Source organism: Triticum urartu, chromosome 1, assembly GCF_003073215.2.
Source record: "Triticum urartu cultivar G1812 chromosome 1, Tu2.1, whole genome shotgun sequence".
In the NCBI taxonomy this organism is placed as follows: Eukaryota; Viridiplantae; Streptophyta; class Magnoliopsida; order Poales; family Poaceae; genus Triticum; species Triticum urartu.
The window spans coordinates 525,752,711-525,773,505 of NC_053022.1; the positions used below are offsets into that span (position 1 = coordinate 525,752,711).

The 20,795-nt window shown below is 47.7% G+C and overlaps 1 protein-coding gene and 1 pseudogene across 2 annotated transcripts; one reads left to right on the forward strand and one right to left on the reverse strand.

Annotated features, from left to right (window-relative positions):
* The first annotated feature begins 575 nt into the window (after positions 1–575).
* On the forward strand, positions 576–11,482 carry LOC125525528 (annotated as a pseudogene).
* Positions 11,483–12,335: 853 nt separating this feature from the next.
* On the reverse strand, positions 12,336–17,071 carry LOC125525505 (senescence-induced receptor-like serine/threonine-protein kinase). Of its 2 annotated transcripts, XM_048690517.1 has the most exons (14): positions 16,881–17,070; positions 16,149–16,704; positions 15,849–16,073; positions 15,151–15,425; positions 14,855–14,993; positions 14,689–14,760; positions 14,531–14,602; positions 14,363–14,443; positions 14,094–14,257; positions 13,780–13,997; positions 13,522–13,648; positions 13,371–13,439; positions 13,055–13,247; positions 12,336–12,914 (listed from the first exon to the last, which is right to left on the reverse strand). In XM_048690517.1, the coding sequence occupies exons 1-14, from the start codon at positions 17,008–17,010 to the stop codon at positions 12,515–12,517; spliced, it is 2,721 nt and encodes a 906-aa protein (XP_048546474.1). In that variant the 5' UTR covers positions 17,011–17,070; the 3' UTR covers positions 12,336–12,514. The 2 variants fall into 2 exon arrangements, with proteins under 2 accessions (XP_048546474.1, XP_048546478.1); XM_048690521.1 differs by lacking the exons at positions 12,336–12,914; positions 13,522–13,648 and having other exon boundaries at positions 13,111–13,247; positions 16,881–17,071.
* Between the last annotated feature and the right edge of the window lie 3,724 nt (positions 17,072–20,795).

Here is a 20,795-nt window from a genome sequence, read left to right on the forward strand (position 1 = left end):
AGTACGTATGAGAGAACAAGGAGAGTTTGCAGCGCTAGCTTGTGATCCTTGGAGTGCTGGCAATGGCTACATGCAATTAATTTTCTCTTTGCTGGTTACTACCTCTCTCTCAGTTTACAGGGTGTGCGTGTATCTCTACATTGTCAATTTGACCAACCTAATACAAGTCATATATTACAAAAAATATACCAACATAAATTTCAGAGTTTCTACTTTCAAAAGATATAATTTTTGTATTATATAGTTTATATTAGGGTGATAAAATTGACAACCTAGATATACGTGTAGGATTTGTAAACAGAAACGAAGGTAGTACTGCAAATCTGCAATGGTGGCCAGCGGAGCCATTGACGAACTCTGGGACAATACAAGCAGCATGCATGCATTTGCACCGGCCGTTGACACCGCGGCGCCGTCGATCGGGAGCATGCAGCTGCATGTGCATGATGTACCACTGGCTAATCATACGTTGTTTACCGAGGCAAAGAATTAAGATTCGTCTCCATTTCGCCTCAGTGGGTACATGGCATGGCTACCTAGGCATGACCTAGCTACTTAATTTAGTGTAACGTACGAGTATTTTCGTCCCAGTTTAGCGGCGGCATGTGCTAGCTTACCTAGCACAGTGGAGCGATCAACGCGGGGAGCAATGGCGGCCCGGTCGTGGCTGCTCCTGCTCCTCGGCCTCGCCGGCGTGCTCCGAGTTCACGGCCAGCGCGCGCCCGACAGCACCGGTGAGCTACACCTGTGAATTACACTGTTTCCTCACATCTCAGTGCATTGATCGAGCTACGTACGCGCAGGTTTTGTCAGCATCGACTGCGGCCTGCCGGAGCAGGCCGGCGGCTACCTGGACGCTGCCACCAAGCTGCCCTACGTCCCAGACGACGCCTTCACCGACGCCGGCTCCAACCGCAACATCTCCCCCGAGTACATCAAGCCGTCTTCATCGAAACGCTACCTCAACGTCCGTGCCTTCCCCGGCGCCCTCCGGAGCTGCTACATGCTCCCCTCCACCGTCGCCAGAGGGTCCAAGTACCTGCTCCGGGCGACCTTCATGTACGGCAACTACGACGGGCTCGGCAGGCTCCCCGTCTTCGACCTCCACCTCGGCGTTAACTTTTGGCGGACCGTGAACGTCACCACGGCCGACAAGCCGCAGCTGGCCGAGATCATCGCCGTCGTCCCGGACGAGTCCGTGCAGGTCTGCCTAGTGGACACCGGCTCCGGGACGCCCTTCATCTCCGCACTCGACCTGAGGCCCGTCAGGGACACGCTGTACCCGCAGGCGAACGCGACGCAGGCGCTGGTGCTCGTCGACCGGACCAACTTCGGCCTCAGCGGCGCCACGCTGGTCAGGTATCCGGAGGACCCGTACGACCGCGTGTGGATCCCGTGGAGCGAGATCGACTCAAATGAATGGACGGAGATCTCTGTTGGCACAGATCCCGTACGTCGAGTACTTTCCGACGTATACGTGCACACAAGCTGGCTTTTCCCTGGAGATATGCACGTACACAGCAAGCAGGCACACACGTCTAGCTAGCTTTGCACAGCCTCACGCTTGGACAAACTAGCAAATCAGTTTCGCCGACGCCGGAACACACGATACACACGAGGACGCGGAACACACGAGTTGATGGCTAAACAGGGCCTTGCCGGTCCTGTTGATCTTATTGCTTTGATTGATCTGAGTTACAACGTAGGGGTACAGCTATATTTATACTAGTACAAAGCTAGCTAACCCAAACCGAGTCGGTGACTGTTCCTAGTCCATACCGGACAGGACTTCTACTACGTGGTTGATTCCAACAATCACCCCTCCAACCACGATGTCCTCACTTCACAGCTTGGACGCCGATCCTTCCCCGCATCTCCGTGAACTTCTGTCGTCCCAAAGATTTGGTCAGGATATCTGCAAGCTGATCGTCGGTGCAAGTGTAGTTGACTTCAATCTTGCCTTCTTCCACGCAATCCCGTATGTAATGATACCTTATATCAATGTGCTTACTTCTATCATGATGCACTGGATTTTTACATAGAGCAATCGTGGACTTGTTGTCAACATTGAGCACCACTCCTTCCGGTTCCTTGTCAGTGAGGTCACTGAGTAGCCTTTCTAGCCACACACCTTGACCTGCCGCGGTTGCAGCTGCAATATACTCCGCTTCACAGGATGATAATGCGACCACCTTCTGCTTTTGTGATTAGCCAACTCACTATGCTTCTTCCCAAGAAATATGCCACGCCCGAGGTACTTTTACGGTCGTCAATATCTCCTGCCAAGTCGCTATCACTGTAGCCAAGTAGCTCCACCATCTCCTTCCGCTTCTCTCTCAAATAGACACAACCGAAGTTAGTTGTCCCTTTGATGTACCTGAGTATTTGTTTCACAGCTGCCCAATGTTCTGTCGTGGGTGCTTCCATGAAGCGACTCACTACGCCAACGGAATAGGCCAAGTCTGGTCTTGTATTCACAAGATACCTTAGGCTTCCGACCACACTTCTATACTCCGTTGCATCAACCGCGGGTGCTTGGCTCCTCTTGCTAAGTTTAAGTCGAGGCTCCATTGGGACATGACTTGGATTGCAGTCCTCCATGCTACAGCTTTCAAGAATTTTCTTTGCATATGCCTCCTGGCATAGTGTGATTCCCTCCGGCTTTTGATGTACCTCGATCGGTAGTAAGTCAAAGACCTAGATCACCATCTTGAAAAGCTCTTTCATTTGTAGCTTGAATTGCAATCACCTCTTCATCTGCTCCAGTTATCAAGAGTCGTCGACGTAGATGCCCAACTAGTAGACGATCCTTCCTTTACCCTCGCTTGTACATAGCATGCTCAGTGGGCTTTCTCAAAACCAAGAGAAACTAGTGTACGATCAAGCTTGATGTTCCACGCCCGAGGAGCTTGTCGTAGCCCGTACAATGCCTTGTGTAGTTTCAATACCTTGTGCTCCTCTCCTTCTTGATGTATCCCGGTGGTTGCTTCACATATAACTTCTTCTTCTAACTCCCGTCAACAACACGGAGTTCACATCCATGTGATGTAGCCTCCAAGATTCTTGAGCCGCGAGAGCTACAACTAGCCTCACCGATCCTTGTTGATAGGAAGCGAACACTTTCCTCGAAGTCCTACACCTTGCTCTTGCCACGTATACTTTGGCTACGAGCCATTGCCTTATACTTTCACCAAGTTTTCCTCGGCATCTTTCTTGACCTTGTACACCCACTTGAGCCCCTATGATTTTATGGTCGTTGGGTGGATCCACAAGCTCCATGTATTGTTGTCTCGGATCGAATCCAACTCCTCATCCATAGCACCGACGGCCACACTCCTCCGTATTTGCATCTTCAAATTTCGTCGGTTCCTCGACGCTCAAAGCACACTGTCGTCCTCTCCTTTTATTTTCACAGGATTTACTTTTGGAAGTGCTTCCTTTGGGATATAAAATCCACCACTGGTCGAAAACGTAACTGGTGGTCGGGCGGACGTTCCCTCGTCTCCTGTCATTCGAAGACGAAGAACTATCTTTGAAGCTGCCTCACTTCGATTTCTGGCGACTGAGGTTCTTCCGAGCTGGCCGCGTGTCCACTGGACGAACTAGACGTAGCTGGCCGTGCTTTTCCTGCACGTACAGTGGGCGAACCAGCCACAACTGGTGTTTCTTCACATCACGTGGGTTGGCTTTGTGGGACAACCTCCACACCACGTGGGCTTCCCAGCCTAGTAGCCGAGCCACCTGGGCTTTGAGGGGAAGAGTCTCCACGCGTACCTGACCCACCAGATCGAGCGCAGCCCGCACTGCCTGGCGTGTCATCGGGCGCACCAACCGTTCCTTCTCCCGCGTGCGCGTGTGACGCAGCGGAGTAGCTGGCGCGTCCCATTTTCCTGCCGCGCCGTCCTCGCCGTTTGTCGCGCCGACGTCTCCGGTTGATCACCAATGTCTGCATGCTCGTAATCATCGTAAACAACGTTGAAAATTTCATCGGAAGACGGGTATACCGGTTCGGCGGAGTTCCAATTCCATGACCTTGCTTCTTCGAAGACCACGTCGCGCGTCACAAACCACCTTGTTGGTAGAGGGGTTGCACGCACGGTATGCCTTCGTACCTTTTTCATAGCCAACCAACACCATTGGAGTACTCGATCCGCCAATTTGCTAGTATGCCCGGTCACTGTCTTCACATGCGCCACGCACCCGAAAGTGCGAAGATGATCAACCGTGGGCTTGTGTCCGTACCATGCTTCGTACGGCGTCATCCCAACCACACTCTTGGTTGGAGCCCAGTTCAGCAGATAAACGGCCGTATTAACCGCCTCACCCCAAAACTTGCCCGGCATGCCTTTACTTTTCAACATGCTTCGTGCCCTCGCCACCACGGTTTGATTCCTCCGTTCCACAACACCGTTTTGCTGCGGTGAATATGGCGTCGTAAGATACCTCTTGATCCCTCGAGCTTCGAAAAATTTCGTGAATGCACGAGACTTGAACTCACCCCCCCCCCCCCCCCCGGAGGGCCTTCAGCTTGGCTTCAGATTCTACTTCAGCCGCCATCTTTATTATCCTGAAGGCTTGCAAAGCTTGGTGCTTCGTCTTCAACAACACGATCCACATGAATCTGCTGAAGTCGTCGACGACGAGAAAGAAGTATCTGTTTCCGGTAGGGGTGGCCGATGTAATCGGTCCGCACAAGTCTCCGTGGACCAACTCAAGAGCTTTACTCGCTCTAAAGTTTCCCTCTCTTGGGAACGGGGCTCGCCTTTGTTTCCCAATGAGACAACCGTCGCACACTTGGTCGACATGATTGATGCACGGTAGACCACGTACCATCTCCTTTTGTCCAAGTTGCCGAAGAGCCTGGAAATTTAGATGACCGTAGCGCGCGTGCCACTTCCATGCCGAGTCGTCCATGCTTGACAAGAGACATACTGGATCCACACAATCCAAGTTGAGGATGTAAAGCCTGTTAGGTGACCTCTGCACCTTCATAATTAGCATCCTCTGACGATCATACCCCCATAGATAGCCATCTTCGAGCACAATCTTGCAACCACGCTCCTCGAGCTGACCAAGACTTATGATGCTGCTCTTTAGCTTGGGAATATAGTACACATCTGTGAGTACCTTGTGACCGCCGCTCTTCAACTCAAACAGGACAGTACCTCGCCCTGCGATGTCAACGGTCCGTCCGTCGCCGAACCGAACCGTGCCTCCCACCGAAACACTGAGCTCAGAAAACTGGTCCTTGTCGCCGGTCATGTGGTTGCTAGCGCCCGTGTCGAGGTACCACACGTGCCTCGACGTGTTCATCCTCTTCTTATCGTGAAGATAAACTGCCTCCTCTATGAGCGTGACAACCTCTGTAGCCGGCGCCTTCGGAGCTGGACTATCCTCGTCCATTAGCTCGCATACTTCGACCATGAGCATCATGTCTCCATCATCGCCTCCTTTGGCCAGGAGAGATTTCTCCTTCGGTGGTTTCTTGCACTCCGACTTGAAGTGCCCCATGATGCCACAGTTGTGACACTTGATCTTGCGCTTGTCGAACTTCTTCTTCTTCTTCGGAGCGCCGTCGCCGGCGTTCTTCTTACTTTGTTCTTTTGGCGCACGATCTTGGCGAGTGTTGCTGCTAGAGCCCTCGCCTCCTCTCCTTGAGTCCAGCGCCATCCACTGAGCCCGTGTGAGCATGACATTTTCATCGTTCCTCCCATCCCCAAGACTGTACCGCATACGCTCGTCGTGAGCCTTGTAGCGCCCGACGAGATCGTCGATGGAGAGAGTCTCGAGATCGACGCACTGCTCGATTGCCGTGACAATTTGCAGGTACCGGGGAGGAGCCGCGCGCAAGAACCGCCGAACAACCGAGGTCTCCGTGAGGTTTTCTCCAAGCGCGCGGATCCGATTGACGAGAGTAGCCACCCGTGAAGCGAACGCATCCACGGACTCATTGTCGCCCATGACCAAAGTCTCGTAGTTCCTTAGGAGAGTTTGGAGATTGGCTTGCTTGACGCGGGTGTGTCCCTCGAACATGAGCTTCAAAGTATCCCACGCCTCCTTCGCCGTTTCTTTGGCGATTAGGTGCTGGAGGACATCCATCGGCATCACCGAATAAATCGCCGACGCCGCCTGCCGATCCTTCCGGTGCTCGGCTCCCTCCTTCTTGAACGCGTCGCCTCCTGGGTCGACCGCGTCCCATAGCTCGTTGGCGCGGAGACCACACTCCATGAGGGCCTTCCAGACCCCAAAGTTCTCGCGATCAAATCGTGGGTACGAGGAACTCGCCGGAGCAGCAAATACTTTAGCCGCACCGGAGTACTCCGCCAGCTGCTTGTTCCTCTCGTCGTCCGCCATGATCCTCCGTTACTAGAAGATCAACCTTGCTCTGATACCAATTGTTGGCACAGATCCCGTACGTCGAGTACTTTCCGACGTACACGTGCACACAAGCTGGCTTTTCCCTGGAGATATGCACGTACACAGCAAGCAGGCACACACGTCTAGCTAGCTTTGCACAGCCTCACGCTTGGACAAACTAGCAAATCAGTTTCGCCGACGCCGGAACACACGATACACACGAGGACGCGGAACACACGAGTTGATGGCTAAACAGGGCCTTGTCGGTCCTGTTGATCTTATTGCTTTGATTGATCTGAGTTACAACGTAGGGGTACAGCTATATTTATACTAGTACAAAGCGAGTCGGTGACTGTTCCTAGTCCATACCGGACAGGACTTCTACTACGTGGTTGATTCCAACAATCTCGACGCCGGAGAAGGTGAAGGAGCTGGCCGACCCCCGCTTCAACGCGCCGTCCGCCGTGATGCAGACCGCCATCACGCCGCGCAACAGCTCCAGGTCGGCGTCGTCCAGGACCATCGAGCTGTCGTGGGACGCGGCGCCGAACCACGCCTACCCCGACCCCGGGGTCATCGGCATCGTCTACTTCGCGGAGCTGGAGGCCGTGGCCGCCGCGCGACAGTTCGAGATGGCCATCAACGGCAAGCTTTGGAGCAAGGCGCCCTTCACGCCGCAGCACCTCGTCTGCGACGCCTTCTTCAACAGCGAGGCCCACCGGGGGTTCGGCGGCCACTACAACATTACCCTCAACGCCACGGTCAACTCCACGCTGCTGCCCACCATCAACGCCGCCGAGTTCTTCTCCGTCGTCTTCACGGCCAACGTCGCCACGGATGCCAAGGATGGTAAATGGAATTTTCACAGTAATAGTATCAATGGGTAGGCACATTTTTGATCTATAACTGATCTCTGTCTTGTGCAACTGAATTTTTTGACAGTTGCGGCCATGACAGGTGAAGAAGAACTGGGCGGGTGACCCGTGCGCTCCCAAGACTCTGGTGTGGGATGGGTTGAACTGCAGCTATGCCATTTCTATGCCTCCAAGAATCACAAGATTGTAAGTTTGACCTTAATTTTCACAAGGAAAGGTGACCGTGCTGTGTCTATCAGTGAACCATTTGTGTGTGTTTCTGCAGAAATATGTCATTTGGCGCTTTGAGCGGCGGCATACCAACCCATTTCGCCAACCTCAAAGCAATCAAGTATTTGTAAGTAGTAGGAAGTTTTACATCCATTTTGACAATCAACTTAGGGCTCCTTTGATACAAAGGAATTTCATAGGATTTTTACAGGATTTGGATCCTTAGGATTTTTTTCCTGTGATGGTCGTTTGATTTGTAGGATTGAAATTTTTAGGATTTTTTTCATAGGATTCATTTGTACTACATTTTGAAGGAAACTTTTCATCCACTCAAACTTGTTTGTAGAATTCCTTTGTTTTTTCTGTGCTATCAAACACTTCTCCAACTCACATAAGATATAAGAGGACATGACACTCTATTCCTACATTTTTCCTGTTCCTTTTTTTCAAAAAGGGGTTATCCCCCGGCCTTTGCATCAGAGCGATGCATACGGCCATATTATTAATAAGCAAAAGGTTCAACAAAAGTCTTCAGATCTCAAAAAGAAAAAGGGCTCACAAAGAGCATAAAAAAATAACAGGATAGCCACAACCGGCCGGCAAAAAATAAGATAGGAAACACTAAACGCCTATCCTATTACATGACCGCCATCCAAACCGGTTGAAGATAGTCCGTGCTACCGTCTCCCATCAGATAGACCCAGTAACCATACGCTCTCTGGCCTCCGTCGGAGTGAGTAGCGACCACATACAGATCAGGGCAGTGACCCGGAAAATAACTTGCAAGAAATGAATATTTATTGTTCTGTTAAAAACCAAATCGTTTCTACAGTTCCAAACTACCCATAATGAAGCACATACTCCTACACGGACATGTCTTGATGTTTCTGAATCTATCTCATCTAGCCACATTCCAAATAACGTGTTGATAGTATTCAGAGGAGTAATATTAAATGCTATGTGGATCGACCACCACAATTTTTTTGTCAATGGACAGTCAAGAAAGAGGTGTTTGATGGATTCATCACGATCACAGAAGCTAGATCTTATAGATCATGTCCAGTTGCGTTTTGCCAAATTGTCCTTAGTTAGAATGACTTGTTTATGGACAAACCACATGAACACTTTAATTTTTAAAGGCACTTTGACTTTCCAAACATGTTTCGAACGAGGAATAGAACTAGAGTTGATAACATCCAAATACATGAATTTAACCGAAAACTCTCTATTCTTAGTTAGTTTCCAGCGCAACTGATTGGGCTGTTGAGATAGATGAACATCCATCAATCTTCTCACAAGATGAAGCCAAGCTTCCCAACGGTTTCCCGCTAACTTCCTCCTGAATTGAATATTAAGAGGATTGGACTGTAATATTGTTGCAACGTAAGTGTCTCTTAGCTGAACAATATTATAGAGAGAAGGATATTGGAGTGCAAGGTGCGTCTCCCCTTGCCATGTATCCTCTCATAATCTCGTGATAGTACCATTCCAACTACAAATTTTGTCATGTTGAAGAAGACCGATTTCACTCTCATCAGTCATTTTCAAAAAGGTGAATCAGTCGGCCTTACCGTCATCTGGATAACATTTTTCCTGTTCCTGCATTTTGAAAATACTGCGAATCAAAGAGGCCCTTAGTGAGTTAAGCTAACGTGCCGTATGCATGTTTGTTTATTCAGGGACTAGTCATACAACAACTTTACAGGACCAATTCCTAATGCTCTTTCAGAACTACCCTTCCTCGTGGTGCTGTAAGGAATCTTGAACTCCACAATTATGTTGACTTTGATATCAAATAGTTTTGTTGCCTAATTTCAACTTTAACCTGAATATTCTACTACAACTTGAACTTATGAATGCTATTTGGTCCCTTAGGGACTTGACTGGCAACCAGCTTAATGGATCCATCCCCTCTGGGCTTATGAAGAGAATATAAGACGGCTCCCTAACTCTAAGGTGAGCCAATCGTTTCTCCGTTAGTTCCCCTGATCCTGGCCAAAATCACTTAAGTTTCTTCTCTTTGACAGATACGGCAAAAATCCAAACCTTTGCAGCAACGGCGGCTCTTGCGAGCCCACCAAAAAGAATAGCAAATCCATGCTTGCCGTGTACATTGCTGCTCCAATACTTGCAGTTGTGGTGATAGGAGCACTGGCAGTGCTACTTCTTCTCATAATGAGAAAAAAGCAAGGTGAGACAAGGTGTCAAAACAAACATCAACTGCAACTGCAAGCAGCACTGGACTGGATAATATTTACAGTTTCTTGTCACTGTCTCACTGATCGCCGAATGAAGGATCAAGAAAGGGCAGTGTGAAGCCACAGAACGAGGCTAGTGGCGTGCATTCGCAGTCGTGGAATGGCGACATGCACAGCCTGCTGCAGCTGGACAACCGCCGGTTCACGTACAAAGGACCTGCAGGTCATGACGAACTACTTCAAGACGGTGCTCGGCCGGGGAGGGTTCGGCTCCGTGTACGATGGCTTCTTACCGGATGGTACGCAGGTGGCGGTCAAGCTGCGGTCTGAGTCCTCCAGGCAAGGCGTCAGAGAGTTCCTCACAGGGGTAAGTGCAATTCATCACCGGTTCAAGGGAAGTTTTGTAAGGAATTGTTGTGTGTAAACAATTCTTCTGTTCTTTTGCTCAGGCTCAGACCTTGACAAAGATTCACCATAAAAATCTTGTATCCATGGTTGGTTACTGCAAAGATGGGGAGTACATGGCGCTTGTCTACGAGCATATGTCTGAAGGAAACCTCGAGGACAAACTTAGAGGTGTGTGCTATTTGATTATGTGCATTTAGTGGGGTTTTTATCTCAAATAAAACTCTAGCGAAAACCTTTACAGTATGAATATGAACCTAAATTAATGCCCATGAGGAATTGATGATTCCAGTATCTAGTCTCTCAGCCAAGTAATCAAGGGAGCTAGGCCGGCTCACTTCGTACCATTTGAGTTATCTCTTCTTCTTCTTTTCTGCGTGGAACCATTTGAGTTATCGGGTACTCCCATCATCATACTAATAAGTGCTCTTCTATCTTTTGAAGGGAAAGATAGCAATAGTACATCTTTAACTTGGAGGCAGAGACTTCGTATTGCAATGGAGTCCGCGCAAGGTATTCTTCCGATGTGAAACGTGTTCTTTAATTTTTCGTTGCTAATTTCCATCTATTTGTTTCGTTGGAAGCCAAATTTTACATGATCGCAACTTGGTAATGTAATTGTTGTTGACATCATATTGGTGCGATGTTCTTACAGGGCTGGAATATCTACACGTTGCATGCAGCCCGGCCTTTGTGCATCGGGATGTAAAGACATCAAACATCCTATTGAATGTGAATCTCGAGGCCAAGGTCGCTGACTTTGGCTTGCTCAAGGCTTTCAATCAGGATGGTGACACACATGTATCCACAGCCAGGCTGGTTGGCACACACGGCTACCTTGCCCCTGAGTAAAAGACATCATACTATCTTCTACTTGCTTTTGCTTACAATTTTGAGTGTATTAATTAACCAATCATATGTGATCAACCATAGTGAAAGCACATCTAATATACCATGTATCGGCTTGTGTGAAGGTACGCGGCAGCCCTGCAGCTCACTGAGAAAAGTGACGTATACAGCTTTGGTGTCGTGTTGTTGGAAGTTATAATGGGGCGACCACCCATCCTACAATGCCCAGAACCAACTAATATCATCCAATGGGTTCGACAACACCTTGCACAAGGCAACATTGAAGACGTTGCAGACGTTCGCATACGAGGTGACTATGATATCAATAGTGTCTGGAAGGTCACGGACGTCGCGCTCAAATGCACTGCGCAAGCTCCTACTCAGCGACCCACGATGACCGAGGTGGTAGCACAACTACAAGAGTGTCTCAAGCTAGAGGAACATCACATGATTTGAGGAGGAGGCGTGGAGCATATTGTTGTGAGGGTGATGTCACTTGATGAAGACTTTGTCGTTCAGTTGATCTATATTCTCTCTCTCTCTCTCTCTCTCTCTCTCTCTCTCTCTCTCTCTTCGCGGTTTTAAAGGATATTTCTTGACATATAGAGTGCAAATATATGTTGCCGCACTTTTCAGGTAACATAGCTCCAAATTTTCTTATCGCTAAAGAAATTGTCACCAATGTCCCAATCCTATTGCGAGAACACTGACATGTTCTTGCACACTAAGGAGGTGTTTGGTTGCAAGGGACCAGACTTTTTTTAGTCCTAGAGACTAAAGAAAAAAGATCCTCCAGTAGAGTCTTTTTCTAGTCCTTAAAGAAAAAGTCCCTCCTGTTTGGTTACATAGATATAGGGACTAAAAGGGACTTTTTCTAGTCTAGTCCCTGTAACCAAACAGAGCCTAAGAAACCAGAAGTGAAACTATGACTCTCGATCACTATAACCACACCATACTTGCTAGGGTATTTAGGTCATGAATCAATTAAACATGTTTGAGCACTCATGAAATAATGTTTGAGCTAACGACAACTCCAAGAAATAAAACATGTTCAATGGAAAATGTCGAATGTGAAATCGCAAACCTTTAGTGTCAAACAAAGAACTGCGGAATCAATGTAGAAAATCCTTAATTTGAGAAAATAATACATGAATGTTTATCATGCACCAAGAGTGCATGACTAGTGATCATGGTTGGCGCCGTCCCAACAAATAACGTTGACTTTGCTTCAAAACACATTTGGAAAACAGAAGTACCACTCAAAATTAAAATTTACATGTGGTTTGTACATAGTGATCATGGAAACTTTTCTATAGCTTCAATCTTAGCTCTATCAACATCAATACCTCTTTCAGAAATTTTATGACCAAGAAACATACTTTCGTTCACCATGAGAAGGCACTTCTCTCAGTTTAGGACTAGGTTCGATGAAGATGGGTCAAAATGAAACATAAAATCTTTTAGTGTCACCAAAGAACAAGTTTGGGATTAATGTAGAAAAATCCCTAGTGAATAATACATCGAATGTTTATCACGCACCAAGAGTGCATGACTGATGATCATGATTGGCGCCCTACCAACAAGTAACATTGACCATGTGAAATGAAATGGTGCCTAGCCTTACATCATCGGTAGATCACGGTCACGACTGCTATCTTTCATTATGTGGAAGTTATTGTTAGCATCGCCTCTGTTTTGATCTTCGTTCTCCAACTCGAGGCAGTATTGCAACTGGGCAGCCACATCCGTCATTGTGGGTCGTTGTGCGGGGTCATGCTCGGTGCACTTCAGCGCTAGGTCCACGGCCTTCCACATGCCATTCACATTGAAGTCGCCTTGCATTCGGCCGTCCACCACCTCCTCGATGTTGCCTCCCGAAAGGTGAAGTCGTGCCCATTGGACGATATGGATGACCTCCGTAGATTCAAGGATGGTGGGTTGTCCTGTGATTACCTCTAGTAACACGACACCGAAGCTATATACGTCGCTCTTTTCATTCAGTTGCAAGGCTGCTGCATACCTGTGTATGTACATATAATAAGCATGGGATGCAAGCATTTGCATCACAATTCATTGAGTCAGTCAAAACAAAGATATACTAGTCCAAATGGTTGGCAAGCAGGCAACGAAAATATTAATAAGTTAGGTATTAGTGTTTACTCAGGGGCAAGGTAGCCTCTTGTGCCAATCACCCGCACCGTAGATATATGTGTATCATCTTCTTTACTGAAAGCCTTCATCAAGCCAAAGTCAGCTACTTTGGCCTCAAGATTTTTATTCAGTAGGATGTTTGATGTCTTCACATCACGATGCACGAAGGGTGGGCTGCATGACTTGTGCAAATACTCAAGCCCTGTGTGCACATCATATTCGACAGAGATGATATATCAGTCACACATCAACATATGTTAAACTCTAGCAAAGCATAGAGATCGACAACAACGAAAGGAAGACCATAATCCGGACTAAAGTATACCTTGTGCGGATTGTAGTGCGATGCAGAGCCTCTGTCTCCAGGTTAAGGATACATCCTTGTCGTTCTTTCCTGTAAAAGTTTGGTTGACGTTAGTAGTGTGTAACATGAGACAGAGATACCGTATGCTCTTCTTACAGACGGATTAGAATATCTCTGAGTTTATCTTCTAGATTTCCTTCAGACATATGCTCGTAGACAAGAGCTAAATATATCCCATCCTTGCAATAACCAACTAATGGTACAAGATTCTTGTGATGGATCTTCGTTATTGTCTGAGCCTGAGCAAGAATAGGAAGAAAAATGGCAAAGCTTCTAAAATTGGCTTATTAAATTTACTTGACTAATATGTCTTTTTTTTTGACTAATATGTCGATACACCATGCTCTGGTTACAGTTGATAATACTTTACCTCTGTCAAGAACTCTCTTACATCTTGACTGGAGGATTGAGACCGTAACTTGACTGCAACTTGGGTACCATCCTGCAAGAAGCCATCATAAACAGTTCCAAACCCTCCTTGGCCAAGCACTGTCTTGAAGTTGTCTGTTATGGTCTCTAGTTCTTTGTATGTGAATCGGTGGTTGTCCAGGTGTTGACGGTCTTGTTGTTTGCTGCTATTTGTAGATCCTTCAAAATTCAAGAACCAAACTAGTATTACCCATTGTTGCTTGCTTTGGTGCAGTAATGCAGAACTATTAATGTAGTTTTATTGATGTGTTTCACCTTTCTTTTTTCTCACTATGAGAATCAGAAGTACTACAAGTGCTCCAATCACAACAACCGCAACTATCGGAACAACAATATAGACGACAATCTTAGAATTGTTTTCCCCTTTTGTTGGCTGGCAAGAGTTTTTGTTGATGCAAAGGTTTGGGTTTTTGTTGTATCTATCAAAAAGAAGAGACCATTAGCAATTTTGACCAGGCAAATATCAAAGTAACGATCAGAGAACTAAATGGCATGCAGATATATGTAATATATGATGGATTAACCTTAGAGTTAGGGTGCCATCTTGACTTCTCTTTAGAAGCCCGGAGGGGATGGATCCATTAAGTTGGTTACCTGTCAAATCTCTGGATGGACAACAAAGTTGGCATCAAAACATTGGTAACAAACAGATATTAGTTATCAAAGACGGCATATAATTCAAAGTCGCTTACAACAACACGAGAGAGGGTAGTTGTGCAAGAACATTAGGAATTGATCCTGTCAGTTTGTTGTATGAAAGATCCCTGAAATAAGGTGGCAAAGCATACAATTATGTGAACCTATTCCCTAGCAGAATTATTGTGAAAATGGACATAAATTTCCTACTTACAAGGATTGGATGTCTTTGAGATCAGCGAAATAAGATGATATCTCGCCTTTCAAAACGCCCGATGACATATTTCTGTAAGATCACACAATGGTTCAGACGACATGTGTGCATTTCCTCATTTTGAATGGATTTCTTGTGCATGGTCGCAAGTTAAATTTGAACTTACATGCTTGTGATTCTTGGACGCCCAGATATAACATAGCTGCAGGTCAACCCATCCCACACAAAAGTCTTCGGAGCGCACGGGTCACCCATCCAATTCCTTTTCATCTGATACCTAAGCTTGATTGCGTTGATGGCAGAAACTTTCTTTTTTGCCGACAGTAACACACAAGACAAATTAAGAAGTGCAGTAATCAGAGATCATGCGGGTCTGTCATTATCGCGAAAATGTACTAATCAACCAGCATAGATGATTGATCTCCTATATGTGAAACTTAATAAGGACCCGCAGATATTTACCATCCTGAGGGTCGGTCCCGACGTTGGCTGTAGAGATGACGGAGAAATACTCAAAGGCGTTGATGATCGGCGGCAGTGTTGAGTTTTTTGTGGCGATCATGGTGATGTTGTACTGGCTTAAGCACTTGTGGGGTTCAGCATTGTACAAGGCGTCGCCAACGAGGTACTCGGGCCTGTACGGGAGGTTGGGTCCGCCGTCGACAATGGTGTTGAACTCGCGAACGGCATTGCCGGCAAGGATCTGCAGCTCGGCGAAATACAAGATGGCAACACATCTATAGCAGGCGTTTCTCTCATTAGTTTATCCTCCCTCAATCTTAGAATATAAGATGTATTGGTTTCCATGCAAGTCAAATTTATGAATGTTTGACCAAGATTATAAAATAAAATATCAACATCTACAATACAAAATAAATAAAATATGAAAATACTTTCCATGATGTATCTAATGACATAAATTTGCTACTGTAAATGTTGATTTTTTTTTCTAAAAACTTGGTCAGACAAACACGTGTTTGACTTTTGAAAAAGCTAATACACCTTATATTTTGAAATGAAGGGATTATAGTGTAATTGTAGTATATGAAAACTTGTTATCTTATATTTTGAAATGGAGGGATTATAGTGTAACTGTAGTATATGAAAACTTGTTATCTACTATAAGTGTAGAGTTAAAAAAAAGTGGTACAAATGTGTACCCGAGCATTCGGTCGACGTGGTCCAGCTCCGTCTTCCATGACAACTCGACGGTCTTGGACTCGGAGTCGTTGAGCGCCGTGACTGCAGTCTGCAACACGGCAGATGGTGCGTGGAGGCGGAGGCTGCCGATATTCTCTTGGACCTTCTCCTTGGTTGAGATGTCCAGCCACAGCTTCGGGTTGCTCCACGGTAACCAAGCCCGGTCGTATGGGTCGTCCGGGTACCTGACCACAGAACACGTTAGGACCAAATGGAACAATCAGTTCTCTGCACCCAGGCCTACCAGTAAGTATGCCTACCTAATGGCGAAGTTGCCCGTGTCGCCCATGTTGCGCCTGTCGATCAGGACAAGCCCCTGTGTCGCGTTCGCCTGCCGATACAGCGTGTTCTCCAGAGGCCTCAGATCCAGCTCCGAGATAAATGGCGTCCCCAACCCGATGTTCACCAGGCAAACCTGCACCGAGTCGTCCGGGATCACGGCGATGACCTCGGCCAATACCGATTCCTCGGCTCTCGAGATGTTCACCCTCCACCAAAAGTTGACGCCCAGGTAGAGATCGAAGATGGGGAGCTTGTCGAGCCCATCGTAGTTGCCGTACATGAACAAGGCCCGGAGCAGGTACTTGGACCCCGGCACGAGGGACGGCAGCGTGTAGCAGCTACGGACCGCGTCGGGGAAGCTGCGGACGTTGAGGTAGTTTTTGGAGAGTTGGGGCTGAGGCCTCACGTACTCGGTGGAGATGTTGTGGTTGTAGCCGGCGTCCGTGAAGCCGGCGTCCGAGGTGATGGGTATCTTGGTGCGGTTGTTCACGTAGCTACTATGCTTCGGCAGGCCACAGTCGATGGTGATGAAACCTGCATTATTTGCTCAATGTGAGCGCGGATATAGGTTTGACAAAAGAAGCAATAAACGCACTACGTGCTCTAGCTACATTCCTAGCCAGCGGAAACAAACCAGCCATGATGGTAATAATTGTGAACTCACCTTCAAAGCTCACCTTCGATGCATATGATAATACTTCTAAGCTCACCTTCGATGCTAGGCGCGCGCTGGCCGCGAACTTGAAGTACGCCGCCGGCGGCGGGGGCGAGGCTGAGCAGGAGCGTCAACGACGAACGGGCAGCCATCGGTCGCCGGTCCATCCTACTCCGCGCGCACATGCCACCAACCCAGCAACAAGTAACTAGCACAAGATGCTCCACGTACGAAGTATAGTACTATCCATTTATATACAGTATGTGCTCAGCCTTAAGCTTAGGTTCACACGCTTGCCAGTGGTATAATAGACACATCACATGGCCACTTAGCCTCAAAATTATCTTCTAGTTTGGCGACGACTAGAGAGTGCAGTTGACTTGATCGAGAGCTGTATAGTTTGTCAACTGTCTCGCGCTGCCGCTGGTTGCAAGCTAGTACCATTATTAGTGCGGCCTTAGCCTTAGTAGACGACTGACTTGATGCAGGGTTGGTTTGTCAGCACGTTTGTGTTCGTTTATTGTGTAGTAGAAAATTGAAGTAAACGATGCACTTGACAAACGCTATGTAGCTGAGACACGCTATGTAGTTTTTTTAACACAGTACAATCAAAGTCGCTCATATACGTAAGTATACGCTCATCCCTATGAATGCACACATGGACACCCTATACTTATGAACACCTCAGAAGCCTGAAATAAATCCGTAAATAACGTGAGCATCAATGACAAATCTAAGACTTGAACCCTGATGGATTGGCGATACCACTGTCCTCCTAACCATTCAACCACAGGCTGGTTTACGAGACACGCTATGCAGTTGAGACTTGAGGCACACATGCAATTGATTTGGGACCATGCTTGAGACAAACAACAAGTAGAGGCAATCTGGCCGGCTAGGACGCCAATTTACTCAATTGGGCGCCCTTTAATCAGCTCTTACAGGGTAACTGTTTACTCCGGAGTCCCGAGTCGATCCCCCGTCAACTCTGTCGTTGGTTACCTGCTACATGTAATTTGCTCTTTGTTGGTTATTGCAAGGTGGCAATTTCTTGTCCGGTGAGCTTGTGCTCTTGTATATACAGCAATCAAAATTTACAATGCCAATATACATGTATTCTTTTGGTTGAGATGTTACTGATAATTTAGAATGTTCCGTTGAGAGAGTTGAAACTGTTCTTAGAAATGAGTTGGTGAAGATATGTAAATTAGCTTTGTCTGTGGAGAAGGAGAAGGAGAAGGAGAAGAAGATCACCATATTGGCAGAAAAAGCTTCGCTTAATAAAGCTAGCTCTTGTCCGGTGGTTATCCAACTGCGAGATATCGAAACAAGGGGTTAAGTTAATAGTATATCTACAAGAAGAAATTCGATCAACACACAATCAAGATCACAATTTGTATTTTTTGACTTTGATTTCATGAAAGTCTATAATTAGATTCAGCAATTCAATAAGTTACTGGTTTAATATACAATTTTTAGTGGAAAACTTGGTCACATAACATCAATAAACACGGAGATACCACAAAGAAAATGATTACAATGATTTCACACGGCAACTCCAACATAGATAACCAGTTGGCGTCGGTACATGATCAACAAAGTCTTGCTTATCGGGCAGCAGGACCGTTGTCAATTGTTGGCACCCTCCCAAAATTATGTTCTTTTTCAAATGAAGTGCTGCTCTGGCTCACATTCGTGGACTGGTTAGTAGGGTAAGAATCATTTCTCATGCTTAGGTCGTTGCTGCTGATGCCAGTGTAGAAGTTGTTGTTGGAGTTGCTGCCGATGTGGTCCTCCTCTAGCTTGAGGCACTCCTGTAGTTGCAGCACAACATCGGTCATGTTGGGGCGCCGCACCGACGCATGTGCAGTGCACTTGAGGGCGATATCAGCGGCCTTCCACATACTATTGATGTCGTGGTCACCGTGCATGCGCACATCCACCACGCCTTCGATGTTGCCTTTCGATAACCGTTGTTGCACCCACTCAATGATGCCGACGCTTCGTGGGTTATGCAAGGTGGGTGGCTTTCCCGTGACAAGCACCAATAGCACGACGCCAAAGCTATACACATCACTCTTGGTTGTCGGCCTCCCTGTTGTCTGGTACCTAAGCAAATGTTTCAGCTCCACCAAATACTCAGAGCACGGAACGCTATAGAAAGATTTTGGAGCATGGTGGAAGGAGTTGGCTTACTCTGGATCCATATATCCGCGTGTGCCAACGATCACATGCTTCGTGCCATCGCCACCACGGTTTGATTCCTCCGTTCCACAACACCGTTTTGCTGCGGTGAATATGGTGTCGTAAGATACCGCTTGATCCCTTGAGCTTCGCAAAAATCCGTGAATGCACGGGACTTGAACTCACCCCCCCGATCGGTACGGAGGGCCTTCAGCTTGGCTTCAGATTCTACTTCAGCCACCATCTTTATTATCCTGAAGGCTTGCAAAGCTTGGTCCTTCGTCTTCAACAACACGATCCACATGAATCTGCTGAAGTCGTCGACGACGAGCAAGAAGTATCTATTTCCGGTAGGGGTGGCCGGTGTAATCGGTCCGCACAAGTCTCCATGGACCAACTCAAGAGCTTTACTCGCTCTAAAGTTTCCCTCTCTTGGGAACGGGGCTCGCCTTTGTTTCCCAATGAGACAACCGTCGCACACTTGGTCGACATGATTGATGCACGGTAGACCACGTACCATCTCCTTTTGTCCAAGTTGCCGAAGAGCCTGGAAATTTAGATGACCGTAGCGCGCGTGCCACTTCCATGCCGAGTCGTCCATGCTTGACAAGAGACATACTGGATCCACACAATCCAAGTTGAGGATGTAAAGCCTGTTAGGTGACCTCTGCACCTTCATAATTAGCATCCTCTGACGATCATACCCCCATAGATAGCCATCTTCGAGCACAATCTTGCAACCACGCTCCTCGAGCTGACCAAGACTTATGATGCTGCTCTTTAGCTTGGGAATATAGTACACATCTGTGAGTACCTTGTGACCGCCGCTCTTCAACTCAAACAGGACAGTACCTCGCCCTGCGATGTCAACGGTCCGTCCGTCGCCGAACCGAACCGTGCCTCCCACCGAAACACTGAGCTCAGAAAACTGGTCCTTGTCGCCGGTCATGTGGTTGCTAGCGCCCGTGTCGAGGTACCACACGTGCCTCGACGTGTTCATCCTCTTCTTATCGTGAAGATAAACTGCCTCCTCTATGAGCGTGACAACCTCTGTAGCCGGCGCCTTCGGAGCTGGACTATCCTCGTCCATTAGCTCGCATACTTCGACCATGAGCATCATGTCTCCATCATCGCCTCCTTTGGCCAGGAGAGATTTCTCCTTCGGTGGTTTCTTGCACTCCGACTTGAAGTGCCCCATGATGCCACAGTTGTGACACTTGATCTTGCGCTTGTCGAACTTCTTCTTCTTCTTCGGAGCGCCGTCGCCGGCGTTCTTCTTACTTTGTTCTTTTGGCGCACGATCTTGGCGAGTGTTGCTGCTAGAGCCCTCGCCTCCTCTCCTTGAGTCCAGCGCCATCCACTGAGCCCGTGTGAGCATGACATTTTCATCGTTCCTCCCATCCCCAAGACTGTACCGCATACGCTCGTCGTGAGCCTTGTAGCGCCCGACGAGATCGTCGATGGAGAGAGTCTCGAGATCGACGCACTGCTCGATTGCCGTGACAATTTGCAGGTACCGGGGAGGAGCCGCGCGCAAGAACCGCCGAACAACCGAGGTCTCCGTGAGGTTTTCTCCAAGCGCGCGGATCCGATTGACGAGAGTAGCCACCCGTGAAGCGAACGCATCCACGGACTCATTGTCGCCCATGACCAAAGTCTCGTAGTTCCTTAGGAGAGTTTGGAGATTGGCTTGCTTGACGCGGGTGTGTCCCTCGAACATGAGCTTCAAAGTATCCCACGCCTCCTTCGCCGTTTCTTTGGCGATTAGGTGCTGGAGGACATCCAT

Coding starts and splice junctions, on each gene's coding strand:
- LOC125525505 (XM_048690517.1), bottom strand. CDS start 17,010: ATGTGCGCGCGGAGTAGGATGGACCGGCGACCGATGGCTGCCCGTTCG. Junction 14,444..14,530: donor CTACCCTCTCTCGTGTTGTT/GTAAGCGACTTT, acceptor TTGTCCATCCAG/AGATTTGACAGGTAACCAAC. Junction 13,649..13,779: donor TAAGAGAGTTCTTGACAGAG/GTAAAGTATTAT, acceptor ATTCTTGCTCAG/GCTCAGACAATAACGAAGAT.